Source organism: Phragmites australis, chromosome 3, assembly GCF_958298935.1.
Source record: "Phragmites australis chromosome 3, lpPhrAust1.1, whole genome shotgun sequence".
NCBI classification, from domain to species: Eukaryota; Viridiplantae; Streptophyta; class Magnoliopsida; order Poales; family Poaceae; genus Phragmites; species Phragmites australis.
The window spans coordinates 2,729,270-2,751,899 of NC_084923.1; the positions used below are offsets into that span (position 1 = coordinate 2,729,270).

At 44.9% G+C, this 22,630-nt stretch overlaps 2 protein-coding genes across 2 annotated transcripts in view; both read left to right on the forward strand.

The window, feature by feature from the left end:
- LOC133910874 (noroxomaritidine synthase 1-like) overlaps positions 1-11,809 on the forward strand; it is an 80,326-nt gene extending 68,517 nt beyond the window's left edge. The window contains 3 exon segments of the mRNA XM_062353113.1: positions 10,335-10,593; positions 11,025-11,374; positions 11,376-11,809. Coding sequence (XP_062209097.1) covers positions 10,335-10,593; positions 11,025-11,374; positions 11,376-11,636 — 870 coding nt within the window. The 3' untranslated portion in view covers positions 11,637-11,809.
- Positions 11,810-15,019: 3,210 nt separating this feature from the next.
- On the forward strand, positions 15,020-17,106 carry LOC133911555 (noroxomaritidine synthase-like). The gene has a single exon (XM_062353847.1). The coding sequence runs from the start codon at positions 15,027-15,029 to the stop codon at positions 16,671-16,673; it is 1,647 nt and encodes a 548-aa protein (XP_062209831.1). The 5' UTR covers positions 15,020-15,026; the 3' UTR covers positions 16,674-17,106.
- Positions 17,107-22,630: the final 5,524 nt, after the last annotated feature.

Consider the following 22,630-nt stretch of genomic DNA (forward strand, 5'->3'; position numbering starts at 1 on the left):
ACATCTGATTTCATGCCATACAAATCATTAGTTACCTCAACCAAACTCTTTATGTGCTGGCAGTTCTGAATTGTTACGAACCTCCCATGCAAAACTGCAGGACATTCTTCGTAATAAATATGGAAAGTCATGTCGTATCTACTAAACAAAGGTACATCTAATAAAATAACTTTAGATGTATGTACGATATAAAACTAATTATGCTCTTGATAAATAATAAATAAATTAACAATACAAATTATATAGTATTATACTTAACAATACTAAATATTTAAGTAATTAACAATGCTAATTAAATCATCAATATTGAATTCAAATGAAATAATTAATATTGAATATTGAATTAAAATATTAATTAAACTAACATGAAAGTTATATTGACCAAATATTCAATCTCGTTATAAATTGACTTCAAAATTATCTTAGAAGCTAGTTTTACTAGATTTCTTTACACTACATTTACTATTGCAGAAGTCAGAAGCATTAGCATGTCGCTCTTAACCCGGGTGATCATCTCCTTTTTACGGTGAATGCTATGCCTACAGTTCCTAGCAAAATTTCAGTGCTCATATTTTACAATGTACTATTAATCTATTCATAGATTCCTTTTATGCTGAGTGAGCTGAATAGAGAAAAGGAATAGTTTACGTTGAGTAGAAGACACTGAAAATATTGCTCTATTTGATTTCATAGATGCTTCTTTTCTTTAACTAAGGACATGAGTTCTTGTGCACCTCACTATTTTAATAGATTCAAATAAAAAAAATTAATTTGATAATTTTTTGGTGCACTGTCATTTTTATGAAATCTTTCTGTCCAACCCAAATTTTTCTAATCTTTCTTAATTTTTTTTTATCTTTTACCCTCTTTTTTTTCTTTTATCTCATTACACCGACACCCTACTTACACCTATAGAGAGCATGCATGCACTATGCCACCACCCTACGCCACCACTAGCTCATCATGTTATTAAACTAATTAAATAATATAATTACATTGACTAATCAAATTCACGCTGATTACTATTATACAATCTACTTACTCCGACTAAGCAAATGATTACTATTATACAAATTCACGCTAATTACTATTACACTGACTAAGCAAATAATCAAATTCATATAATCAAACTAAGAAAATAATTATATAAATGTAATTGAACGTATTAAATAATCTACTTATTCTAATTACTCTTATTGCTGTAAGTATTCTAATTTAAGTATTTACTGTAACTCACGCTACTCCTCCTCCTTATCTCGGGCTGATTCTATTCTCCTCGCGCTGTTGCTATTCCTCACCTCGTGCCGCTTCTTCTCTCCATGCGTTGCGTTGCTCTTTTCCTCTCCTCTCCTCTCCTCTCTTGTTAGTGCTGCTCGTCTGCTCTTTGGTCGCGCTGCAGCTCCTTATAGCGAAACACGGCATCACGTGGGTTTAAAAAAGTGACAAAAATGAAATGACGTGACACGACGTGACCGGACACATTGAAAGCGCAGGCACGACGCAACGTGAGCAAGGTCGGCTTATACTCGGCACCTGAGGTGTCGTATTCGATACAGGGAGTTTTTGGCACATAAGGTACCGAATACGGTGAACAATACCGTATTTGGTACCTCACGTGCAGAATACAGGAGTTTTCGATATCTCATGAATCGAAATCAATTTTTCGGTATTTAAGGTGCCGAATACTTATGTTAGATTTGTAAATATGTCGATATATTATCTATTTTAATAAATACGGTAACATCCGTTATGTATTTTTGGATTTTTGGCCGAACGGGCTGGCCAGAGTATTGTATTTCATAATGTGTGTGCACTGTGCATGCTCTTATGCTTTTGTATCACTTAAAAACATTAACAATAGTACCAGAAAGATACCCTATTAGCCTACCAAATTTTAACCGAACTAACGACGTTGCACTTGACTCGCCATATCATGCTCATAGCCAGAGGCTGCGGTACATATCTAAGGATACATTTGTTTCAGCCGTGGTTTTTGACAATGCTGATTCTCTAAAAATTAATTATAAAATTAGCTTTTATATGAATAAAGTGTATAATATATATAATACTATGCTGTCAGTCTCGAAATATCACCACTCATAATCTAAAAAAAACACCTTCAAATCAGCTTTTGGATTCTAATTATAAAACCAACTTTTGATTCTCGGAATCACTTTTCAAAATCTGGAAATCAACCTATTTATTTCAGCTTTTGATTATGGATCCAAAATAAAAGCTGAAACAAAGCTGCCTAATTTGTGGAGACCATTCTGTATCAACTTATTGATTGATTGTTAGTACATCATTTTGCATTTGGATGCACAGTAGTACCGGAAGAAGAACAGGGCTCGTTGGACCAAGACTTCCCGTGCCGATTCTATGACTGGCCCAACAGGCAACAGATGGGTGGTTTCAGACTGCCGCGCAAAAAAAAAAGGGCCTCTAGCCCAGTGCAACAAAATAACACCCCAAAGAAGAGAGGCTCAATACTAACGTGGAGTGCACCTTCCAAGTCGACTGATTCCATTTTCTGGTGAGCAGTTCGTGACGATGGACGAGCCATGGTAAATGCCGCTGGTGCATCTCACGACGAACATTTTCCGTCACACACGAACATCGTTCGACTGAAATATCCCGAGTTGCTCGATCAGCTGAGCTTGCGGCAAGAGAACGGAATTGTAAAAAAAAAAAAAATACAGAACCGTATTTATCAAAATAAATAATATATTAACGTATTTATAAATTTAGCATATATATTCGACACATTATTCATCAAAAATATGCTAAATACAATATTGTTCATCGTATTCGACACACGATATACTAAAAATAGCTATATTACCGTATTCGACAGCTCACTTGACAAATACAACCTCACATGCTGTGCGCCGTGCTAGCCAACGAAAAAAGAAGCTAGAAGAAGATTGTCATTTAAATTTTTTATTTAACTTTTGATTTTATTTATAAGTATAAAAATAATCTAAAAATTCTAAACGTTTTTATGACTAAACTATAGCTCACTAGCAAACTGTTTTAATTGGTTTGATCCAAAACCTGATCTAATATTTAATTAAAATTCTCAAATAACCTTACATTTACAAATTCTATTAATTTTTAATGCTCAAATAAATTCAAAAAACTAGAAAAACTCACTAATATTCTTCTGATGTGATGTACTAATTTATAAAAATATTTCTAACCTTAGATTATTTGGTGAGAAAATAAGTTCCGTTGTAATACTCTATTTATATGCATTTTTATCTTTTTGTGATATTCTCTTTTTAATTCAATTTAAATAAAAAATTAAAAATGCATAAAACTTTGATTCTCAGATTAATTGAAATATACTCTATTTAATATGTTGCCGTTACCAAGCTGAAAATATCAGACAACCTCTCAAATTAATATTAAGTCTCTTCTTGCTGTTCTTTGTTTATAAAAACATGTTACTAGTGAGCTCTAGTTTGCATATAAAAATATTTAGAATTTTTGATTATTTTTGTGCTCATAAATAAAACCAAAAATTAAATAAAACATTTAAACGTGCACGTACAAGCTTCTTTCTTCGATCGTCAGCACGGTGCACAGCACGGGAGGCTATATTTAGTAAGTGAGGTAACAAATATAGTAATGTGCATCGTTTTTGACACTTATCCATTTTCGACAGCTCGTGTGTAGAATACGGTACATAGTACTATATTCAGTATCTGAGATAGTGAAAGTACATTTTTGATAAGTGAGATATCGAATACACATGCTAAATTTATGAATACATTAATATATTACTTATTTCAATAAATATGATCTTATACGTTATCTATTTTTTTATTTTTACCTAGAGAAGGAAATGCTATTTTTCTTGCAACGTCGACAGATGAGGATTTGCCCTGGCCTGCTTCTGCTGATACGTCCACGCCTCCACGAGTCTACGGTCTCACGCAAGAGTAGGCAGGCTACTGCAGTGAGGGAGACACTGGCCCATGCTGCTGCTGTCCTTTCGGAATGTTACTTTCGATCCCACGTGGATGTGTCCTCAATTATACAGACCACAGACGGTGATGCTCAAGCCGCTGTTCAAGAATCTCAAATACTATATATAACCCATTATTCAATCACAGTCACAACCTTATTTTACGACTGCATTTTGATGTAGGTATATGCTCCATACATACATACATTTTTTCTTTGTATATATATATATATATATTGAAAGATAATAAAGAGAAGAAAAAAAGAAAGAAGAGAATAAAAAGATAAGAAGGGAGCCTGGTTTCCTAGCCAGCCCAAAGCCCTTCTTTCCTTGCCGGCCCGAGCTAAACCGGCCTAGGGTCCCGTCCCCTGCTACTCCTTCCAGCCGAGGCACCGGCAGCCGCATATGACCTCGATCCCCTTTCTCCTGTGCAAATCGACACCATCCTTCTCTACCATTCTAATCCAGGCGTCCCCTCCTCTATATCTCTAAGACCATCCTCAAGGGAGGCCTTTCGCGGATAAGAATTTTTTCGTGAAGGAATTTTTGTTCCCTTCAATATTCCATCAATTTCACTTCACGGTTCCGTCACGAAGGGATTCCTAAGGTCATTGTCTCTAGCACATAATTCTCTCTTATTGTTTCTTCACGAATTCATTTGAAGGGAAGCTGTTGGAGATGAGAGAAAATAAAGAGAACAAGAACAGGAAGAAGAATCAGAAATAGAACAAAATAAAGAGAATATGGTTGGGATGGTCTAAGCAAATCAATCTCAATCTCTCCCATATCTATATCCCTGAGTCTGTTTGAACGATCTCAAGTCCGATCGGGTGATGATGTGACCGGATTTTATGCGGATTCAGGGAGTTAGGGTTGGACTTTATCTCCTTCGAGGGAGCCCCGGGCCGCTCCTATGTAAGGAGGAGGGAGGGGGTGCTCGAGGGGGGACGGAAGAGGGGGGAACGTGCGGAAGCTCTGCTGCAATTCGTCATCTCCGTGTACTTGCTGCACCAAGATCTTCACCGCTAGCCAAAGAAGTCATCATCACCATGAACATCAACTCCATCAACGTCGCCACCCTCGCTGGTGAGTGATAGTCATGGCCTTCCCTTCCCTCTACCTCTCCGATCTGGGTCCGATGATGATGTTATGTGCTGGTGGTCGGCCATCGTGCCATGCGAGTGATGATGTCACTATGCTGTTGTTCTGCTTGCGCTTGTCCCCGGCCTTTGTGTCTGCATGCTATTGCTCTCTGTGCTTGCGCTTATCCCCCGCATTTGTGCCGTCATGCTATTGTTGAGCTTTGGTAGCGCACATATGATCCTGTTGTTGTTGTGGCTCAGTTTGATCTTGCCGTCAGCCATGCCCTCTTGCTGATTTTAATCCCGTTACTTGTTGCCGATGTGTCACTATTTTCCTACTGATGGCCAATGATCTATCCCCCTGTGGTCATCCTGAGTACTGTCTAGTGCTATCATATCTATTATTGTTGTGTTATTCATGGAGGATGACTAGATGCAGAGAAGGAAAGCTAGATGATGACAGGCTCGCTTATTGCCAGATATTACACATACTACTGCTTTCTCTAACATGTAGCAGATTTAATATCCTACGGACGATGAGTTAAGTAGGATTGAGGGCTCTCTGATGGTGCTCCTTGCTGGTTGATCGTGTGTTATTTGGATATGCTGTTGTCCCTATTGAGGGTTTCACTTTTGTCAGCAGATGGTAGAGATGATGATGGCTTCCTGTTGTGGCTGTTATTACCACTTCTGATTTGTGAGGCTTGCGGTTGCATGCCCTATGCTAAGTTCTGTTGTGCCTCTGAGGCTCTCCTGATATATATACGTGTCATTATGGCTAGAGCCTTCGTGGCCCACTGTGCTCACCTAGCCTATGTGGCTTTACTACCATTGCGGCGGGAGCCTTCATGGCCCACAGTGATCACCCTCGTCTTTTGTGGCTTTCGCTTGGGTGGTTTTCACCTTCGTGCCGCGTTGCCTATTGCCTTCGGAGACAACCGATGAGGATACGTTCGAGGCCCCAAAGAGGGAGTCAGTGAGTTAAGCACGATGTCGGAGCTCTTTGTTGTGGGCTTGTGGCCACGCTGCCGCTTTCGGTCGAAGCTATGCGTCGTACTGCGCACCTAGCTCACCTCTTTATACATACATGATGCTGAGGCCATACGTGACCGATGATGGTCCGGGATACATAAACACTCTCAAAAGCCCATACTAGACGGTTATCTCATTTCTTTATTGCTTTTATTTATAACGCTTACATCGTTTGGTCTTTATTGCATGTGACTACAGCCTTGCTGTAACACCCTGAGTTTTAGCATATAAAAATATAGCAAAATTCGCTCCAAATAAAAAAAATTCTAATTATTAAACCAGTATAAAATCAAGAAAATATATATTTGAATATGTATATACTTGTATGTGTGTATTCAAATATACTATTTGGCTAAGTATTCCAAATATCCGTGCAATAAATTGAGCATATGCATTTTGGTTTGTTTGTTCTTGTGGTTCTTTGTGTGGTGATTCAAATTTGAAGTTCTCTCAAATTCGAATCCATTTTAGTTTTCTCGGCAATTCCCCAATCCAAATCAATCGGTGACAATCGTCTATCTTCCAATCCAACTCAAATATTCCTTTTTGAATCAAACTAAATTAAAATACTCCTAATTGAATTTAATCCCAAATATCTCAAATCCAGATTCAATCAAATCATCATCGAATTTGTACTCGAATGCAATTCAAATCATTCGAGTTATATTCATTTCATTTCCAGTTCAATCACTTCGCCAATTCAATCCCTTTCGTCTAAATCAATTCGAATCCAAGTCATTTAGTGATTTACACAAATCAATTCAATTCAAATCATTCAAATTGAATTTCTATAAATCCGTTTCCAATTCAAATCCAGATTGAATTGCCAATCCAATTCAATTCAAGTCATTTCAATTTCTAATTCAAACTCATTTGAATTATGCCAATTTGATTCAATTTAACCTATTCAAATTGAATCATTACAAACTCAAATACATCAATTGGTTACACAAATATCTCACAACTCATCTCTCTAAGCTCTGTCATCTCTCACACAAACAAAGGCATACACCAACACCGGCCATCACACAACAACCTACTCTCTCTAATCTCTCTCACTCTCTGGTCACTCTCTCTCAGTCATCACGCAGCACCGACCAAACCACTGGCCATCTTCTCACCACACCGTGCTCCCATGACCTGCTCTCTCTCTCATCTGCACCGGCCAAAAGATCAACCACCCATCTGCTTTCTCCTCTCTCCCTCCTCTGATATTGTCACCCAGAGCAGCAAGCAAAATTGCTTCTCCCTTCTTCCCTCCCTCTGAGCACACACACACACACACTCTCTCTCTCTCTCTCTCTCTCTCTCTCTGTGTGTGTGTGTGTTTACCATGGCACCAAAAGTCCTCTCACCCTCTCACATCTCTCTCACCCACACCACAGCCGGCCATCCCCTTCCCCATGCCTCTCTGTTTTCACCGAATGGCAAAAGCCATTTTGCCTCCTCCTCTCCCATGCTTCACCTGCAAGCCACCACACCCAAGCATACGTACACACGAGCACACACGCACAGCAATCACAAATGCATCAGCAGCACTGACGCCGGTCTTATGCTCCTCGCCGCGTCCCTGCTCTTCCTCGCCGTGTGCGTGCTGCCATCCGCGCTGCTGCAACCAATGTCAGTAGCACTGTCGCGCTCTTCGTCGCTCACTCGGGCCAGTCCAGCCTCCCCATCGGTGTCGTCTTTCTCCCTCGCCGCTGGGCCAAACCCCGTCGTGCCGGGCTGTGTCTCGTCCCGACATGCCTCAAGCCAACGCACCGCCAGCCGCCCGGCCAAGGTTGTAGTAAGCCGTGCCATGCCACCCACGCGTCGCTCGTTCCGGTGAACCTCCTTGCTCCCTTCTCCCTTCCTGTTCTTCCCACGAATCCCTTGAAGGCCACCTTCGCCTCCTATGAATCCCGGCAGGGGCCGCGCATGGAGCGACGTATGCACCTCATTCGCGGCCTGCCGCCATGGAAGCAGATGCAGTAGCCAACCACGAGCTGTCAGAAGACGAAAAAGAAACCAAAGGGGCCACTGTTGGGTCCTCCTCGCGCTTCTTCCCAGCCCTCGCCGCTGAAGTTCACTCCTCCTCGTCACTCTCCCTCTGCAGGAGATCCCAATCGATCTTCGCATCATCGTCGAAAATATCGATAATCTCGACAGGCATGGTCTCCAAAACTGAGAGTTGGGCAGGGGCAACAGGCAACTATCCACCCCACAGGGACGGAAGCCGAACGACCACCGGCGCCACCACCGGTGGCCGAAACAGCCCAGCTCCAGTAGAAGCAGTCGAGATCATCGATGTTTCCGAAGAGGATGGGGAGGAGGATGATGCCATATTAAAAGTCAAGTTAAGTGCTCGCTAGTGGGGACGGTGATAGATCCAGCCGGATGATCCCCGCTTTATACCCGAGCCGAGCAGCCACGTACGTGCAGGAAAATAAGCGGAACCAACGCAGCGTCGCTCCAGGACATCTCTCATTAATCTATGGGGGCCCGTGGTCATATCCCAGTCATTCCACCGACACATGGCGACATCCCACGGCAACACCTCATTTTCTTGCATGAACGTCCCATCACATTAATGACATAGACTCCTTTCGGCGCCTGCCAGAGGCGTGGGCACAAGACCCTAGATGAACCCACGCACTATCCAGTCAGAAACATGCCAGTGACACATCTCATCCTACCATCCTCAAACTGGCAAACGTGGGGATTCTTCGATTCCACACGTAATCCCCCACTCTGACAAACTCAAATTACGAAAAGACTCATCACCAAAAATGTCCATAGAATCTAAATCGGCCTCGGCACGGACCCTGGAGCGCATCACCTACACCAACGGCCCTCCGGCCTCAAGTCCCGATACCGCATACTCCAACTCCAACAGGCTCCGGAACGTACCTCCTCTGCTGGTACGTCTTCGATCTTCGACTCCGACTTCGACGCCAGCTGCACCTCCGACCACAACATAACCCCAGGGTGCGCCGCCATCATCAATGCACCGTCAGTAGTGAGCCTCACCATCAATGCTGCAGTTCTCGCCGAAATACTCCCCAGGGACAGGGAATGGCCTACGGGCATTCCTGTTACAAACACAGGCTGGAGTTGGTTTTCCTCTACATCCTCTCACCCCTCCAAACATCAAGGTCCGAGAATGAGGGGGTACTATTGGGGGAAAATAGACCAACCTGAAGATAATAGTTGACGATCGCTATCAAAGGTCCCTCCAGAGCCTTCGGACTCCAGACTCAGCAGGAGGCCTTACCCCAGAGGCTGCGGACCCCTTCGAGCCACCTCTCCGGCACGTACGTGGCCCTTCGAAGACTCAAATCCCTCCAGAGTCTTCGGACTCCAAACTGAGCAGGAGGCCTTATCCTCGGAGGTTACGAACCCCTTCGGGCCGCCCCTCCGGTGCCCATACGGCCTTTCGAAGCCTAAAGACGCAGCCTCAGGGGGCATGCACCAAAATAATTACCACGATAGATATTTATCTTCTACGTAAGGTAAAATGTAGTTATTTAGGATAAAATCCAGTAATTCGGCCAAATCCTAGATATTTGTACATCATGATAACTTGTATACTAAGCTACGTACTACCTTATAAATAGGGGTTGTGGTTACCTGGAAGAGAGAGGTCAGAAAGAGCCCGCTTGATACGGCATGGAGGAGCATAATCACAAAGCCTTCCTATGATACCCGTCCTAACACAGTCCATATTTTTACTATAAATACAATTATGGTGTTTCCCCTCTCAAACTTCGTCTACAAGCTTGAGTCCCTTCCTTAGAAGAAACTCTCGGCGTACTTGCTAGGGTAAGACGAACTCTAGCTCCAACATTCCCTTTCACCAGCATGCAGTTCTTTGTCAGCTCTGACGACCCGGCCAACGTCTGCCACGTCTTCACCTCCAACTTCGCCAACTACCCCAAGGGCCCCGAGTACGTGGAGATCTTCGACATCTTCGGTAACGGCATCTTCAACGCCGACGGTGAGTCATGGCGCCGTCGGCACGCCGAGGCGTAGCTTCTCATGTCCAGCCCCTCGTTCCGGGCCTTCGTGTCCCAATGCAGCCGCGACAAGGTTGAGAACGCCCTGCTCCCGCTGCTCACCCACCTTGCTGGAACCGGGGAGGTGTTCAACTTGCAGGACGTGTTCCTGAGGCTGACACGACCACGACTCTGGTGTTCAGTGTTGATCCAGGGTGCCTGGCGGTCGGGTTGCCTGAGGTGCCCTTCGCGTGCGCCATGGACGATGCGATGAACGTGCTCCTCCTCCGCCACGTTGTGCCGCAGACATGGTGGAAGCTGGCGAGGAGGCTGAGGATCGGGTACGAGCGAAAGATGGTGGTGGCCTGGCGCACCATCGACCAGTTCATTGCCGACACGATCGCGAAGCATCGTGCGCAGAAAGCGATAGGCTGCATCAAGGACTCAACATACTTGCTCTCGTCCTACATCAACGACTATGAGGAAGACTCAGACACCCTCGACACGTTCCTGCATGACACTACCATCAACCTCCACTACTTAAAAAACTATTTTTAGAGACGATTGATAACTCATTTTTACAGACATCTAGCACATCCGCTTGTAATCAAAGGTCTGTAAAAATGGACGATTTGCACATGTGTAAAAGAGCCGTCTGTGAAAATCTATTACCACAGGTAGATGACTTAAAAAACCGCATGTGAAAATAGATTTTTATAGACGGTTCCATAAACGGACCGCCTGTAACCGCCTGTAGAAATCAATTTTCACAGACGGTTCCTTAAGTGGACCGCCTGTAATAATTGGTCCCCGAATCGATATTTTTTTATTTGAAAAAAACAATTTTTTTAACCGATCATGCACCCCCACGATCGTGAAATTTCTTAAGCGGACCGCCTGTAGAAGTCACAAGTCAAGTAAAAATACACTGGATGTTTTGAAAAATAATTTTTATAGTAGTGCTAATGCTCGCCGGCCGCGACAGGACGGGTTCGGCGCTGTCCTGGTTCTTCTACCTCCTCACCAGGAACCCGCGCGTGGTGGCCAAGATACTGCAGGAACTCGAGTCCGTCAAAAGCACCGCCGCCACCCCGGACGGCATGGTGACCTTCGACCCGGACGAGCTCGGCCGGCTCGCGTACCTGCACGCCGCGTTGTGCGAGTCCCTCAGGCTGTACCCGCCCGTGCCGCAGGAGCTCAAGGAAGCGGTCGCAGCCGACGTGCTGCCTAGCGGGCACGAGGTGCGGCCCGGGGACAGGGTCCTGGTGTCGCTGTACGCGATGGGGAGGATGGAGGACTTGTGGGGCAGGGACTGCAAGGGAGTTCAGGCCGGAGCGGTGGATCGCGGAGGACGGCAGGGTGAGGTACGTGCCGTCGTACAAGTTCATGTCCTTCAACTCCGGGCCCCGGAGCTGCCTCGGCAAGGACATGGCGTTTGTGCAGCTCAAGGCCGCCGCGGCGGCCGTTGTGAAGAACTTCGAGATCGAGGCGGTGCCGGGGCACGTCGTGGAGCCCAAGCTATCCATCATTCTTCACATGATCGATCGATGGCTGTCGGAAAAGGGGAACAATAATTAAGCACGTGTGTTAGTATAATGGTCAGTAGCTAGCGCTTGACCAGCCGGTACGTTAGCTGACATGTATGTATACTAGAAGGTGCATGCACGTACTCGTGTTTGCGTACGTGTACGCTCGGTCGATCTTTGCTTCTTCACTTATCTAAAAGCCAGAGTGCTGATTGCATTGTACTATTTCTAATCCTTCGTTAGGAAACCTCTTATTCTGAATCTAACTATCGAAATTTAGTGTGGGTACGGTCTTTTTTGCTGAAGTCGCTAATTTCGAAATCGAGACTAAATGCAAGTAGCAGATGTGTATACGGATCAAGTTGTCCATGTCATGGATCAAAAGTTGCTGAGACCGATGACAAGATTTGATATTTATAGTGGCTATTGTAGTAACGATTGGCTTAATGAGCGTTCAGATAAACAGTACCGTGACCATATAAACAGTACCATGACCAGATGAATAGTACTACGATCAGATGACCAATACTGCGGCCAGTGAACAATAACTTCCGACCAGTGAATAGTGATTTCAGACCAGTAAACATGATCAGTAGTCATGACCAATGACCAGGCGACCAGTGATCATGGTTTGTTCTTGCAATTGGTCTCCGGACAGATGGAATAGTTGGCCGAATCTAAAAAGGTCGAACTACATTAAAGCGTATTTGGGTAGATATATGAGAGTTTTACGTGTTCAAATAGAAAATCTATGTTTGGAGATCAGGTGGATGTAGCCGAATCATATCTGTAAGTCTTGTTCGGTTTGAATTAGGAATCCTGATCTCTTACGACTAAGATCTGCTGCCTTTTAAATATGAGAGGATCATGGCTGATTGAGGACATCAATCAATCGATTAAACACAATTTACAATATCTTTTGTTTTTTACCTAGCTTTTGTAGTCTTGTTCTTTTTTCCCATCTATATTGATTCTCGTTCTTGATCTCGACGATCAAAGATAAGTCACCGATCACCTACACTTCGACGGGATCCCTCCTAAACGTGGATGACGACGAAGGTCAGACAATGCAATGCCACTACCATGGCATACTGGATGCTGCTCGTCGGATATTGCACACGAGGTGCTCAGTATGTTTGGCGTGATAATTTTTCGTATAACACCCGGTTGTTTTTTTGTATGTATTTTTTTTTCTGCACGCTACCTTTACTTTTTCTCTAATAACAACGGAAGAACTCTTGTCGCCGTTTTGAAAAAAAAAAAAATACGACGTCTACGTGCTCCCATCTCAATCTACTTTTTGAGAAGATTTGGACCCTCAAGTTTTTGCCTCAACGACGACGACGCGGTGCAAGTTGTAATGTTAAGACTACACAGGGACTCATGGGGCCCTGAAGGAAAGGCGAGTGCAAACACACTGATAAAGAAAACAGCAGCTACGTGCCTAGCCAGGTCCGTGAAAGAGATCGGCACGTCGCACGTGTTCGTACGTGCGAGACGAGAACCGTAACGTCGCGCACTCACTGAACACACACGCAGCACGGACACATCACCTTACGCACGCAAGTTATACTTCGGCCATCCATCCCTTTCTGATACTTACTATCTATTTATTTTTTTCACTTATTTATAATTTTTTATATCTTTCTAATAGAAATCTTAATATAAATAAATGATAGATCCGTATGAGCTGGTGGAACACCAGCGGACACAGCGGCGCAGGATTAACCGTGAGCGGTTGGGGCGTATCGATCGATCGCACGGCGCTCCCGTGCCGAGCAGACGCGCGCAGCCGCCCGCGGCTGGGCAGTCGGCACACGAACGGTAGCGTCGCCGACGGCAGCTAGTGTCGAGCGGCGCGAATCGCTCGCTCGCGAGATGAGCCAAACGTTTTCCTTGTTCTCTAGCGTGTGGCGAGTTAGGCGGCGTGGGTCTTTCTCTCCCGGCCGGCCGGCCGGGACACCGTGCTTTTGGCTCGGCCATGCACGAGGCCTCGCCAAGCGGTGCGGCGTCACTGTCGCTCACAGCCTCGCTACCAATGCAACAGTCCGGTTCCAAAAACATCACAAGGGGACCTGGATTTCGCGTCCTGTAGATAGATACGCCGTGCATCCGCAGTTCGCTAAGCTTTTTGGAGTTAGAGCTATGGATTTGTTGCCTCCACGTGAGCAGATCTCGGGTTGGTTTACACCATAAAATACATGGTCCCTTTATTTTGTCACTAGCAAATCGGGTCCACGGAACAATATGTATTTGGCCGACACGTGAATTAAATGGTGCAAGCTAGCAAATAATATTGCTATTGTCTTTTTTTTTCGAAATGGAAAGTGATTCCATCAACTATTTGCTTCATCTAAATAATATTTCTATTGTCTTGCTGGCCTTAGTTTAACTCCGTGCTGTATTTTATTCTCCTCCACTACTGGGTCTTTATTTTAACAAGGCCCTTCGGCCATTTAATCGGCTGATGCGTAATTTCTTCTCTTGAGTTAGCTTCACGAATAATGAACCACATTTCCTTCTTGCCTGATTTGAATAAAAAATCTGTACACCTAAAACTAGCATCCCTTTTTAATTTCCCTGAACCATATTATTCAAGATATGAGTTCTCTTCTTTCTCCCATTTTTTCCTGAGAATATATGTGTACTTGTAATATTAGGATAGCTTTCTTTTATAACAGAACAACAAGCTAGCGTGGTAAGACGTTCATATCATCAGAGGTCCAGAATAAAGGCATGCATTCCTTTATCTAAAAAAGTTCATGTCATACCATAACATTTCAAAGAAACAAAAACAACATAAAAGAGGATCAGTTATCACGTGGCTAATTTTTTGACACAAAATCATTCGCTTTTCTCCGATCTGTTGGAGGATCCAATCAATGGCCCAGATCTTCCCATCTTCTCCCTAGCTAACCTTAGTAGCAGTGGCAGTACCCGCCTACTCATCCTGCAGTGCAGGATGCCACCGGCTGATTAACATAGTACGATTTGATGCTACATTTATTCATGAACAGTAAATCGATATATCACCATTCCTATAGTATTTGCCGTCATACTACTGTTTACCATCCATAAATCACTGTTCACATTTGATTTCACTAGGATGAATCAAGAGTATTTGGAGCTCACCGTATCTACTACTTAGGACATGTTTGGTTCGGATTTAAATTTATCACATCTAAGATTAGTCAAGTGTGGTTTCTAAAAAAAATGTGGTTAAAAAAACTCTTAGTTATAAATGTGATAAAGTTAGTTAAAAAAATTAAGTATATGATGTGTGCACTAAAAAGCTAATAAAGTGTGACTTACACATCGAAACGAGAAGCCCCAATCACGCACGCATCATACTGTTACCCACAGCGGAATTGATGGAAGACATCTGAGGGAAACAATAGGCCCAATCATGCATGCATCATACTTATTACTCACAGAAAAATCGATGGCAGACATCTCAACTACCTGTAACAGATCATGGCTCATGCAGTCTCTAGCATCGCTTACAAAAGGCCATGTTGCGCCACAATCTTCCATCTATCTTTCCGCAGGCAAAATGGATGCGTTGTTCCTGTTCATAGAGCTGTTCCCAGTCCTCTGCTTCCTCATCCTGTACTACTACCACCTGCAATCTAAGAAAACTAGTTCTTTGGAGCCGACCGAATGGCCAGTAGTGGGGCAACTCCCCGGCTTGGTCGCCAACATCCACCACTTCCACGACTGGGCCACCGGCGTCCTCACCGGCGCGGGCTACAACTTCGAAGCTCGCGGTGGGCGCACTGGCCTGCGGTATTTCATCACCTGCGACCCCTCCAACGTGCGCCACATCTTCACGTCCAACTTCGCCAACTACCCCAAAGGTGACGAGTTCGCCGTGATCTTCGACGTTCTTGGCGACGGCATCTTCAACGCCGATGGGGAGTCGTGGCGGCGCCAGCGGGTGAAGGCCCAGATGCTCATGACCGGTCCTCAGTTTCGCGCCTTCTCGGCACGATGCAGCCTCGACAAGGTGGAGAACAGCCTCGTGCCTTTCCTCGCCCACGCTGCTGATGAAGGAGGGCCGTGTGATCTGCACGACGTGTTCCTGAGGCTAATGTTCGACCTGACCTGCAACCTCATCTTCGGCGTCGATCCTGGGTGTCTGGCGATCGGCTTGCCGGTGGTTCCCTTCGCGCGTGCGATGGACGATGCGTTGGAGACACTTTTCCTCCGGCACATCACCCCGATGGCCTGCTGGAAGCTGATGAACAGGCTGGAAGTAGGGCAGGAGAAGAAGATGGCCGCTGCTCGAAGGACGATCGACAGTTTCGTCGCCGCCACCATCGAAAAACGCAGGGCCCGCAAACTCAAGGAAGGCATCAGTAACTCGGCCGACTTGCTGTCTTCCTTCATCTGTCAAGAAGACACCAGTGACAGAGATGACGTGTTCTTGCGGGACACGACGGTGAACCTCTTGCTCGCCGGGCGCGACACGACGGGCGCGGCGCTGTCGTGGTTCTTCTACCTCCTCTCCAAGAACCCAAGCGTGGAGCAGAAACTACTGGACGAGCTCGCGCCCATCGCCTCAAAGAAGGTCGTCGACGGCGCCGCTGGACCCAGCGGCGTGGTAACGTTCGATGCGAGCGAGCTCGGCAGCCTGGTGTACCTGCACGCAGCCCTGTGCGAGTGCTTGAGGCTGTACCCGTCCGTCCCGTTCGAGCACAAGGCGGTGGTAGCCGACGACGTGCTGCCGAGCGGGCAGGAGATGAAGGCGGGCGACAAGATACTGGTGTTCAACTACTCCATGGGCAGGATGGAAGGCGTGTGGGGCAAGGACTGCATGGAGTTCCGGCCCGAGAGGTGGGTCACCCACGAAGGGAAGCTGCGGTACGAGCCGTCTTACAAGTTCATCTCGTTCAACGCCGGGCCCCGGACGTGCCTCGGCAAGGAGATGGCCTTCGTGCAGATGAAGACCGCGGCGGCGGCCGTGCTTTGGAACTTCGCCGTCGAGGTCGTGCCGGGGCACGTCGTGGAGCCCAAGCTGTCCATCATACTTCACATGAAGAATGGGCTCGCCGTCAGGGTCAGGAGAAGGAACCCGTGTCACTGCTAGCAAGCTCCTGAGTTCCTGACTGAACAACGTACTGCACTACTGCTCCACGGCGTGTTACTCTGTTATACGGCTGGCCGGACGTAGCTACACGTATAGCGTGACCCGTATCACTACGTATATCCGTGCATGTGGCCGGCAACGGCATCGACGTGCGCTTGTTAATTTGGTGTTTTATAGTAGCCAAAAAAAAAAAAAGTGCCATTCATGCATGCACACCAGCATATATGTGCATATGTAGGTTGCGATATAGAAATAAAAGATCGCAGGGCCGGGCAGACAGCCCCACGATTTATCTTATGGAGGTGCTAGGACTCGAATCGGATCAGTTCAGTAAGAGCGTATAGTCTTCTGACTGGTATATACCGCGGGAGTCTTAGCGTAGCTTGTGAACTTGTGATATATGTTTCAATCATATCATCCTATGCCGTGATTATACCTGTGTACATCTGTCGGAGTTCCCATGCATGCTTGCTTTCTTTTATCCTTCTAGGAATCTTTCGTTTAACAAGCATATCATTTCCTGGAGGAGTGTTAAACGCTGGGTTGCTTGCTGGAGTATAAGCCGACATTTAAGTTTGTAGATACTAGTATGGTTATTACGTTTAAGTTGTATCGTTTGAAAATTTCCGTGTTTGAAAACAGGAAACTGATTTAACCATGGGAAAATGAAAAACCAAACCATAATTATTACCGATATATTTTGGTTCCGCTTTTCCGTTCTACCGAAATATTCAACGCCGCATCAGAAATGACTTGAGGGAGTATTTACTTTCTTTACATCTCCATTAAAGTGTGTGCTTGTTTATATTTTTGTAACTCTAGAAAATGATCTTTACGAATCTTGCTAGACCTGCCTTTTGAGCCCTTACTTGGGTTGGCTGCTGGTAGATGGGTTCTATGGACCGTCCGTCGACGTGTTTCGGGACTTTGCTTAAGTTTATTGTCGGTAAATGGGCACAATGTTTGCATCCATATTGAGCATCACTTAAGTTTAGATGTTTCGTTTTTTAGATTCTCTTGCTTATTATTGTTTTTTTTCTTAGCAAACATGTAGAACCAATCATCACATTTTACTATGCAATAGATTGTATGAGAGTGGTCTAGGTTAACAAGATACGGAGTATATCTGAAAGTACTTCCTTGTGATAATAATTAATATACCTATTAGATTTTGCAAAAAGTAACAGAGAGAAAGTGATCATACATTAAACACAAACTTTTTCAGACCATGTTCATATCGAAAACGACCTATACACACGGAGTCAAGTGTCATTTGATGAGGGAAGTAAGCTTACTACCTTGCAACCCCCCTGCAAACGCATCAGTCCCTATAACTTGTAATCGCAGATACTCCTAATGAACGTACAGTAGTTATAGGTTGCACCTGCACCCCGAGTCGGTGACACAGCAACTTTAAAAAAAACGACGGCAAGAGAAATGTTATGTTATATTAAAAGAAAGAGGGTCTAATAACTCTCAAATCCCGCAAACAAATCATGGAGGGACACAGAACACTACAATTACATCCACAGCAGCAAAACAACTACACGGTCAACATGAATAAGAGTAAACAACGAACACAAACAAAAACACAAGTACAAGGTACCAGCAGAAAAACAGCGAGTACAAAGGTTTGCTCAACTTCAGAAACAGCACAGGAAGCAAATTATATGGAGGACCTCTCGAGCCAAGCGCGGAGTACAAAGGTGACACAGCAACTTCACGGCGGAGTTTGTAAAGCTGTGGCAGGCGCCGGACCATGCGCATCACGGCATCAGTGTTTGTACGGTGTGGCCGGCGGCTGTGCATGCACAGCGGAACGTGCGTGATGGGCAGCCGATCCATTAATGGAGTGCTGATCTCCGGTGTGTACCTCGTGCGCGGCCACGGCTGCATCTGCAAGAGGATCGATTGCTTAGCGAGCTGGCCGCTGGCCGGTGAGGGAGAGCGCGCGTCCGATGGCCTCTGCAGCTTCCTCCTACTACAGCGCTCGATCCGTTCCTCTGGATCGTGAAAATGACATCGAAAGCGAAACGCGAACAGGCGGAGTAGATGGGTGTACGTCGCTGGCGGATCCAGCCCAATAAATAGGGTTTTTTTTCTCTCTTTTCCTTCTCTTCTTTTTTTTTTCTTTGTTTTACGTACCTAAAAATTAAAGGACTCCGAGCCCCTAGTCGATCCGCCCCCATATCCTCAACAAAGTCAAAATGCTACAGTAACACGACTTAGTGCGCTACAGTACCCCCGATACATTGCTTTCGCGGTAGTATCCATGCTACAGTGAAAACTGCCCAGACATTATACCTTCCGCGTGAATTACTGTAGCAATGCGGAAGACACTATACCAGTTTTGTGTGGGGTGTGAAAAATCGGTCACCTGGTTTTTATGCTCAAGCCCTCACCCATGGAAAATACAAGTCACCGTGTAGTGGTGAACTCATAGTTTATCTTAATCGTTTATCTATCACATTTAATATTTATTTATATATTGATTTTTTTATTTTTTCTATAATTTTTTTATTTATCTTTTTAATACGAGTCTCGATACAAATAAGTAGTTATGATAAAACATACGGGAAAACTTCGCATTCCCTCACCCATTCAGAGTAGGCCCCTTTCGCATCCATTGTCAGGCACTGCTTAGGCATCTTTTATTGACAAGTTAACTGAATTGCGCTCGTTCTGGCCGTTAACTGAAGAGCAGGAAGGCCACAAGTACACTGCGGTTTGGGTGCCTCATGCTGAGATCTTCTAACCCCGCATGTGGGTGCGAAGCAATGAGATCCACGGGGACGTGCGTTTAGGAAAGGATAAGAAGAGGAACCAGATGAACTATGGACATTGAGAAGAACGCATGATGAACTCACATCCGTGTTCTTGGCTTCTTGCTGCTAGAAGCCATGGCGGACGGGGAGGACCTTGAAGGAAGAGGAGTGCGTGTGTGTGGGGGGGGGGGGTGAAGGGGAAAGCTTAGCAGCGGGACGAGGCAGCATTAGTCAATTGATTGGTCGGGAGCCGCGACAGGGTAGCGTCGTCTCGTCGTCGCATGAAACAGCGGAGCTTGATCGCCTCGGTCATACAATTCCAAACAAAAAATGGTGAGGAGACAGTGCTACGTGGGTAGGGCCGTAAAAATAAACTCGAAACTCATAAACTACTCAAATTCGACTAGTTTTAGATTTAATCTTAAAAATAGTTAAACTCGAGTCTGGACCAAAATTCGTGAGCCAAACTTGAGCTTCAATCGAGTTGAGCTCAGATCCATCTTCAAGCTCAGCCACGTAGCCTCGCTCGAGCTTGACTTGGTGATTTGTCGATCTCGAGTCTAACCGAACAAACAAGCTTAAGCTCTGTTTGTTACATCATCTCTAATAGATACTAAAAATTCGTTCCTTATAATATTATTATAGTATCTTTTAATATTATTACAGTACTATCTATTTTTTCTATATCTTTAACAACTATTATATATTCTAACTTCTATTCAGTCTGCAAATTTGCCGTTCCTCTCCCATGTCTGACTCCGTGCCGCATCCCTGTAGAAACTGATGCAGTATCTGCTGGACGCCAGTTGCACGCGAGATCGATCGGCAAATTACTGTAGCACCGGGAAAAAGGGCGCTAGAGATGGTCTTCTGCATTGGAACAGGTTGTCTGGTCTGCTTGCCGTGCTTGCTGCCTGCACCGACAATTGTTACGGCCATTTGTGCATGTGATCGAGTCGTGGATAGATTGATAGGGCCGGAGGAGTCTCTCCACCCTTTGGCTGCGGTTCGGAGCTGGGCTAGCAGGACAGATTTAACGTGCTTCTTTTCGTATGTTGTTTGGGACTTCATCCTGAGATTTTCTGATCGAACATGCTAACTATCTCCACGTCAATGTGATCAGTGATCTAGCTTTTGCTTATAGCGATTTGCTCGGTAGAATCGTATCAACTGAAAGCTATATATCCTTTGTAGCAAACAAGCAGGGACGGGTAATTTGATCAGAAGAAATTGGACGGGTGATCCTAGATGTGTCTTCTGCTCTGACCATGAATCCATTTCTCATCTGTTCTTTGATTGCCTCATGGCCAAATACGGCTGGAGCCTAATCGGGTGGGTTATTGGTGCTAAGTGCCGGCCATCAAACATCGAGCAGTATAGTATTTGGGTCAGGCACCATCTTCCTGGTGGTGAAAAATTTCACATGATGGGATTAATTGTAGTTGTCTGGGCAATATAGAGATTAAGAAATAGGGTGATCTTTGATAAAAAGTTTGTGCGCTCTCCAACTGAGTTTATCTGCCTTGCTTGTTCCTTTATGCGCTATTGGGCAGGTCTCCAAACTGATCAGTGCCAGGATATGCTGCTGAAGGGCGTACACATCCTTCAGGAGACGGCCCTCCAGCTCCATTCCAAGAAACACAAGAACGAGGCTGAGATGATCGCGAAGATTCAAGATGAAGCTGGTGAATCCGATACAGCCATTGTCAAAGTCTCCTAGGAAAGAATTCAAGGTTGTGCTGCTTCTTGCAAACCGGCCTTCTGATCCGTTTCTGTGCTGTATGTCGTGCTGTTGGCTTTTGCTTTCTTTTGCTTCTAGCACCATGGTTGATGCTGGTAGTTCACGCTGACTCCTCTATGTACATATCTGGGCAGCTGTATGGGCGTTTGCTTGGGGCGGTCCTTGGTGCTGCGTTGGAGGTTTCTACAGCTGTGTATTCCTTTTAGCTTTCAGTCTTTGTTTTGCTTCATCGGAGAAAATTATGTGTAATTTCGTTGCTTCCTGATAATAAAATTCGGGGAGATCCCGTTCTAAAAAAAAGCAAACAAGCAGGGACACACTGTTTACAATCAGAAAAAAAAACTATTGTCAACATAATCTGAAATCTGGAGCGATGCTTATGTTAATCCCAGATATTTTTTTAGAGGACTATTAAGCTTGGTGAGAGAATATTTCGTAGTGAGAGCCGAGCAGATCTCTCAAGTACATAGAGGCCACGAGGCAGCCCAACAGCTTTTCGCTGCGAATCCTGGGCCCGTGTTGAGAGGGGACGAGCTTTTTTTATATTTATATTTCGAAAATAAAAAAAATACAAAACTAGATGTCCATTTAAAAAATAAAAAAATTATAACTTTTTCAACTATAACTGTTCACACCTAGTTTTACAAATTTTTATAGCAGCCACATTTTACCTAGCATGAGCCCGGTGGCGAAGTCCTAGGGAGAGAGCGAGCCGATCAGGGGTTCGAGTTCCCCTGTCGTATGAATCTACCTCCAAAGAAGATCTTGAAATAGATCTCATTGTGACAAAGTTATATGCCAACTAAACATACTCTTAGACAGTGTCATATTTTCCCAAGACACCCAGCATGTCTTTTACCATTTTTGTACCCCACCAGAACTTCCTGATTAACCAGTTTAAGCGTTGGCAAAGCCCTCGTAACACCCCCATCGAGTAAGTCGGTATTGTTTGGGCAATTGCCACGATAAGTTCATCCTTTCCTCAGGCGTTAGATCCCACGCACGTCTGAGATGAAACTGAAATCACGATGATTTCAGCCAAGCTGAAGTCAGACGATCATGATCCGTTCCAACCACCCTTGCACTCTTTTCCACACTCGGTCTATAAGATACCTAAAACACTTCGGACTTCGATCTGCCGACATCAGTAGGGAGTCCCAACTGGAGTATTTCTCATACAAAGATTCATTAGGCACACGGACAATGTTCTTAGGGCTCGTTTGGTAGCGCTCTGGGAACTGATTTCGCTCCAGAATCGGCGGGAGCGCTAACAAATGTCCTGTCGGTGAATCAATTCCGCACCAGAATAAAAAAGAATCACTTCTACGTTTTGTATTGCAAGTTGGGAACTGGAAAATCTAGCTTCCACCGATTTCCGACTGATTCTCCTCAATTTCAATACAATCTTCTCTCAGAAATCACTTCCATCACTAACATACCAAACGATTTCA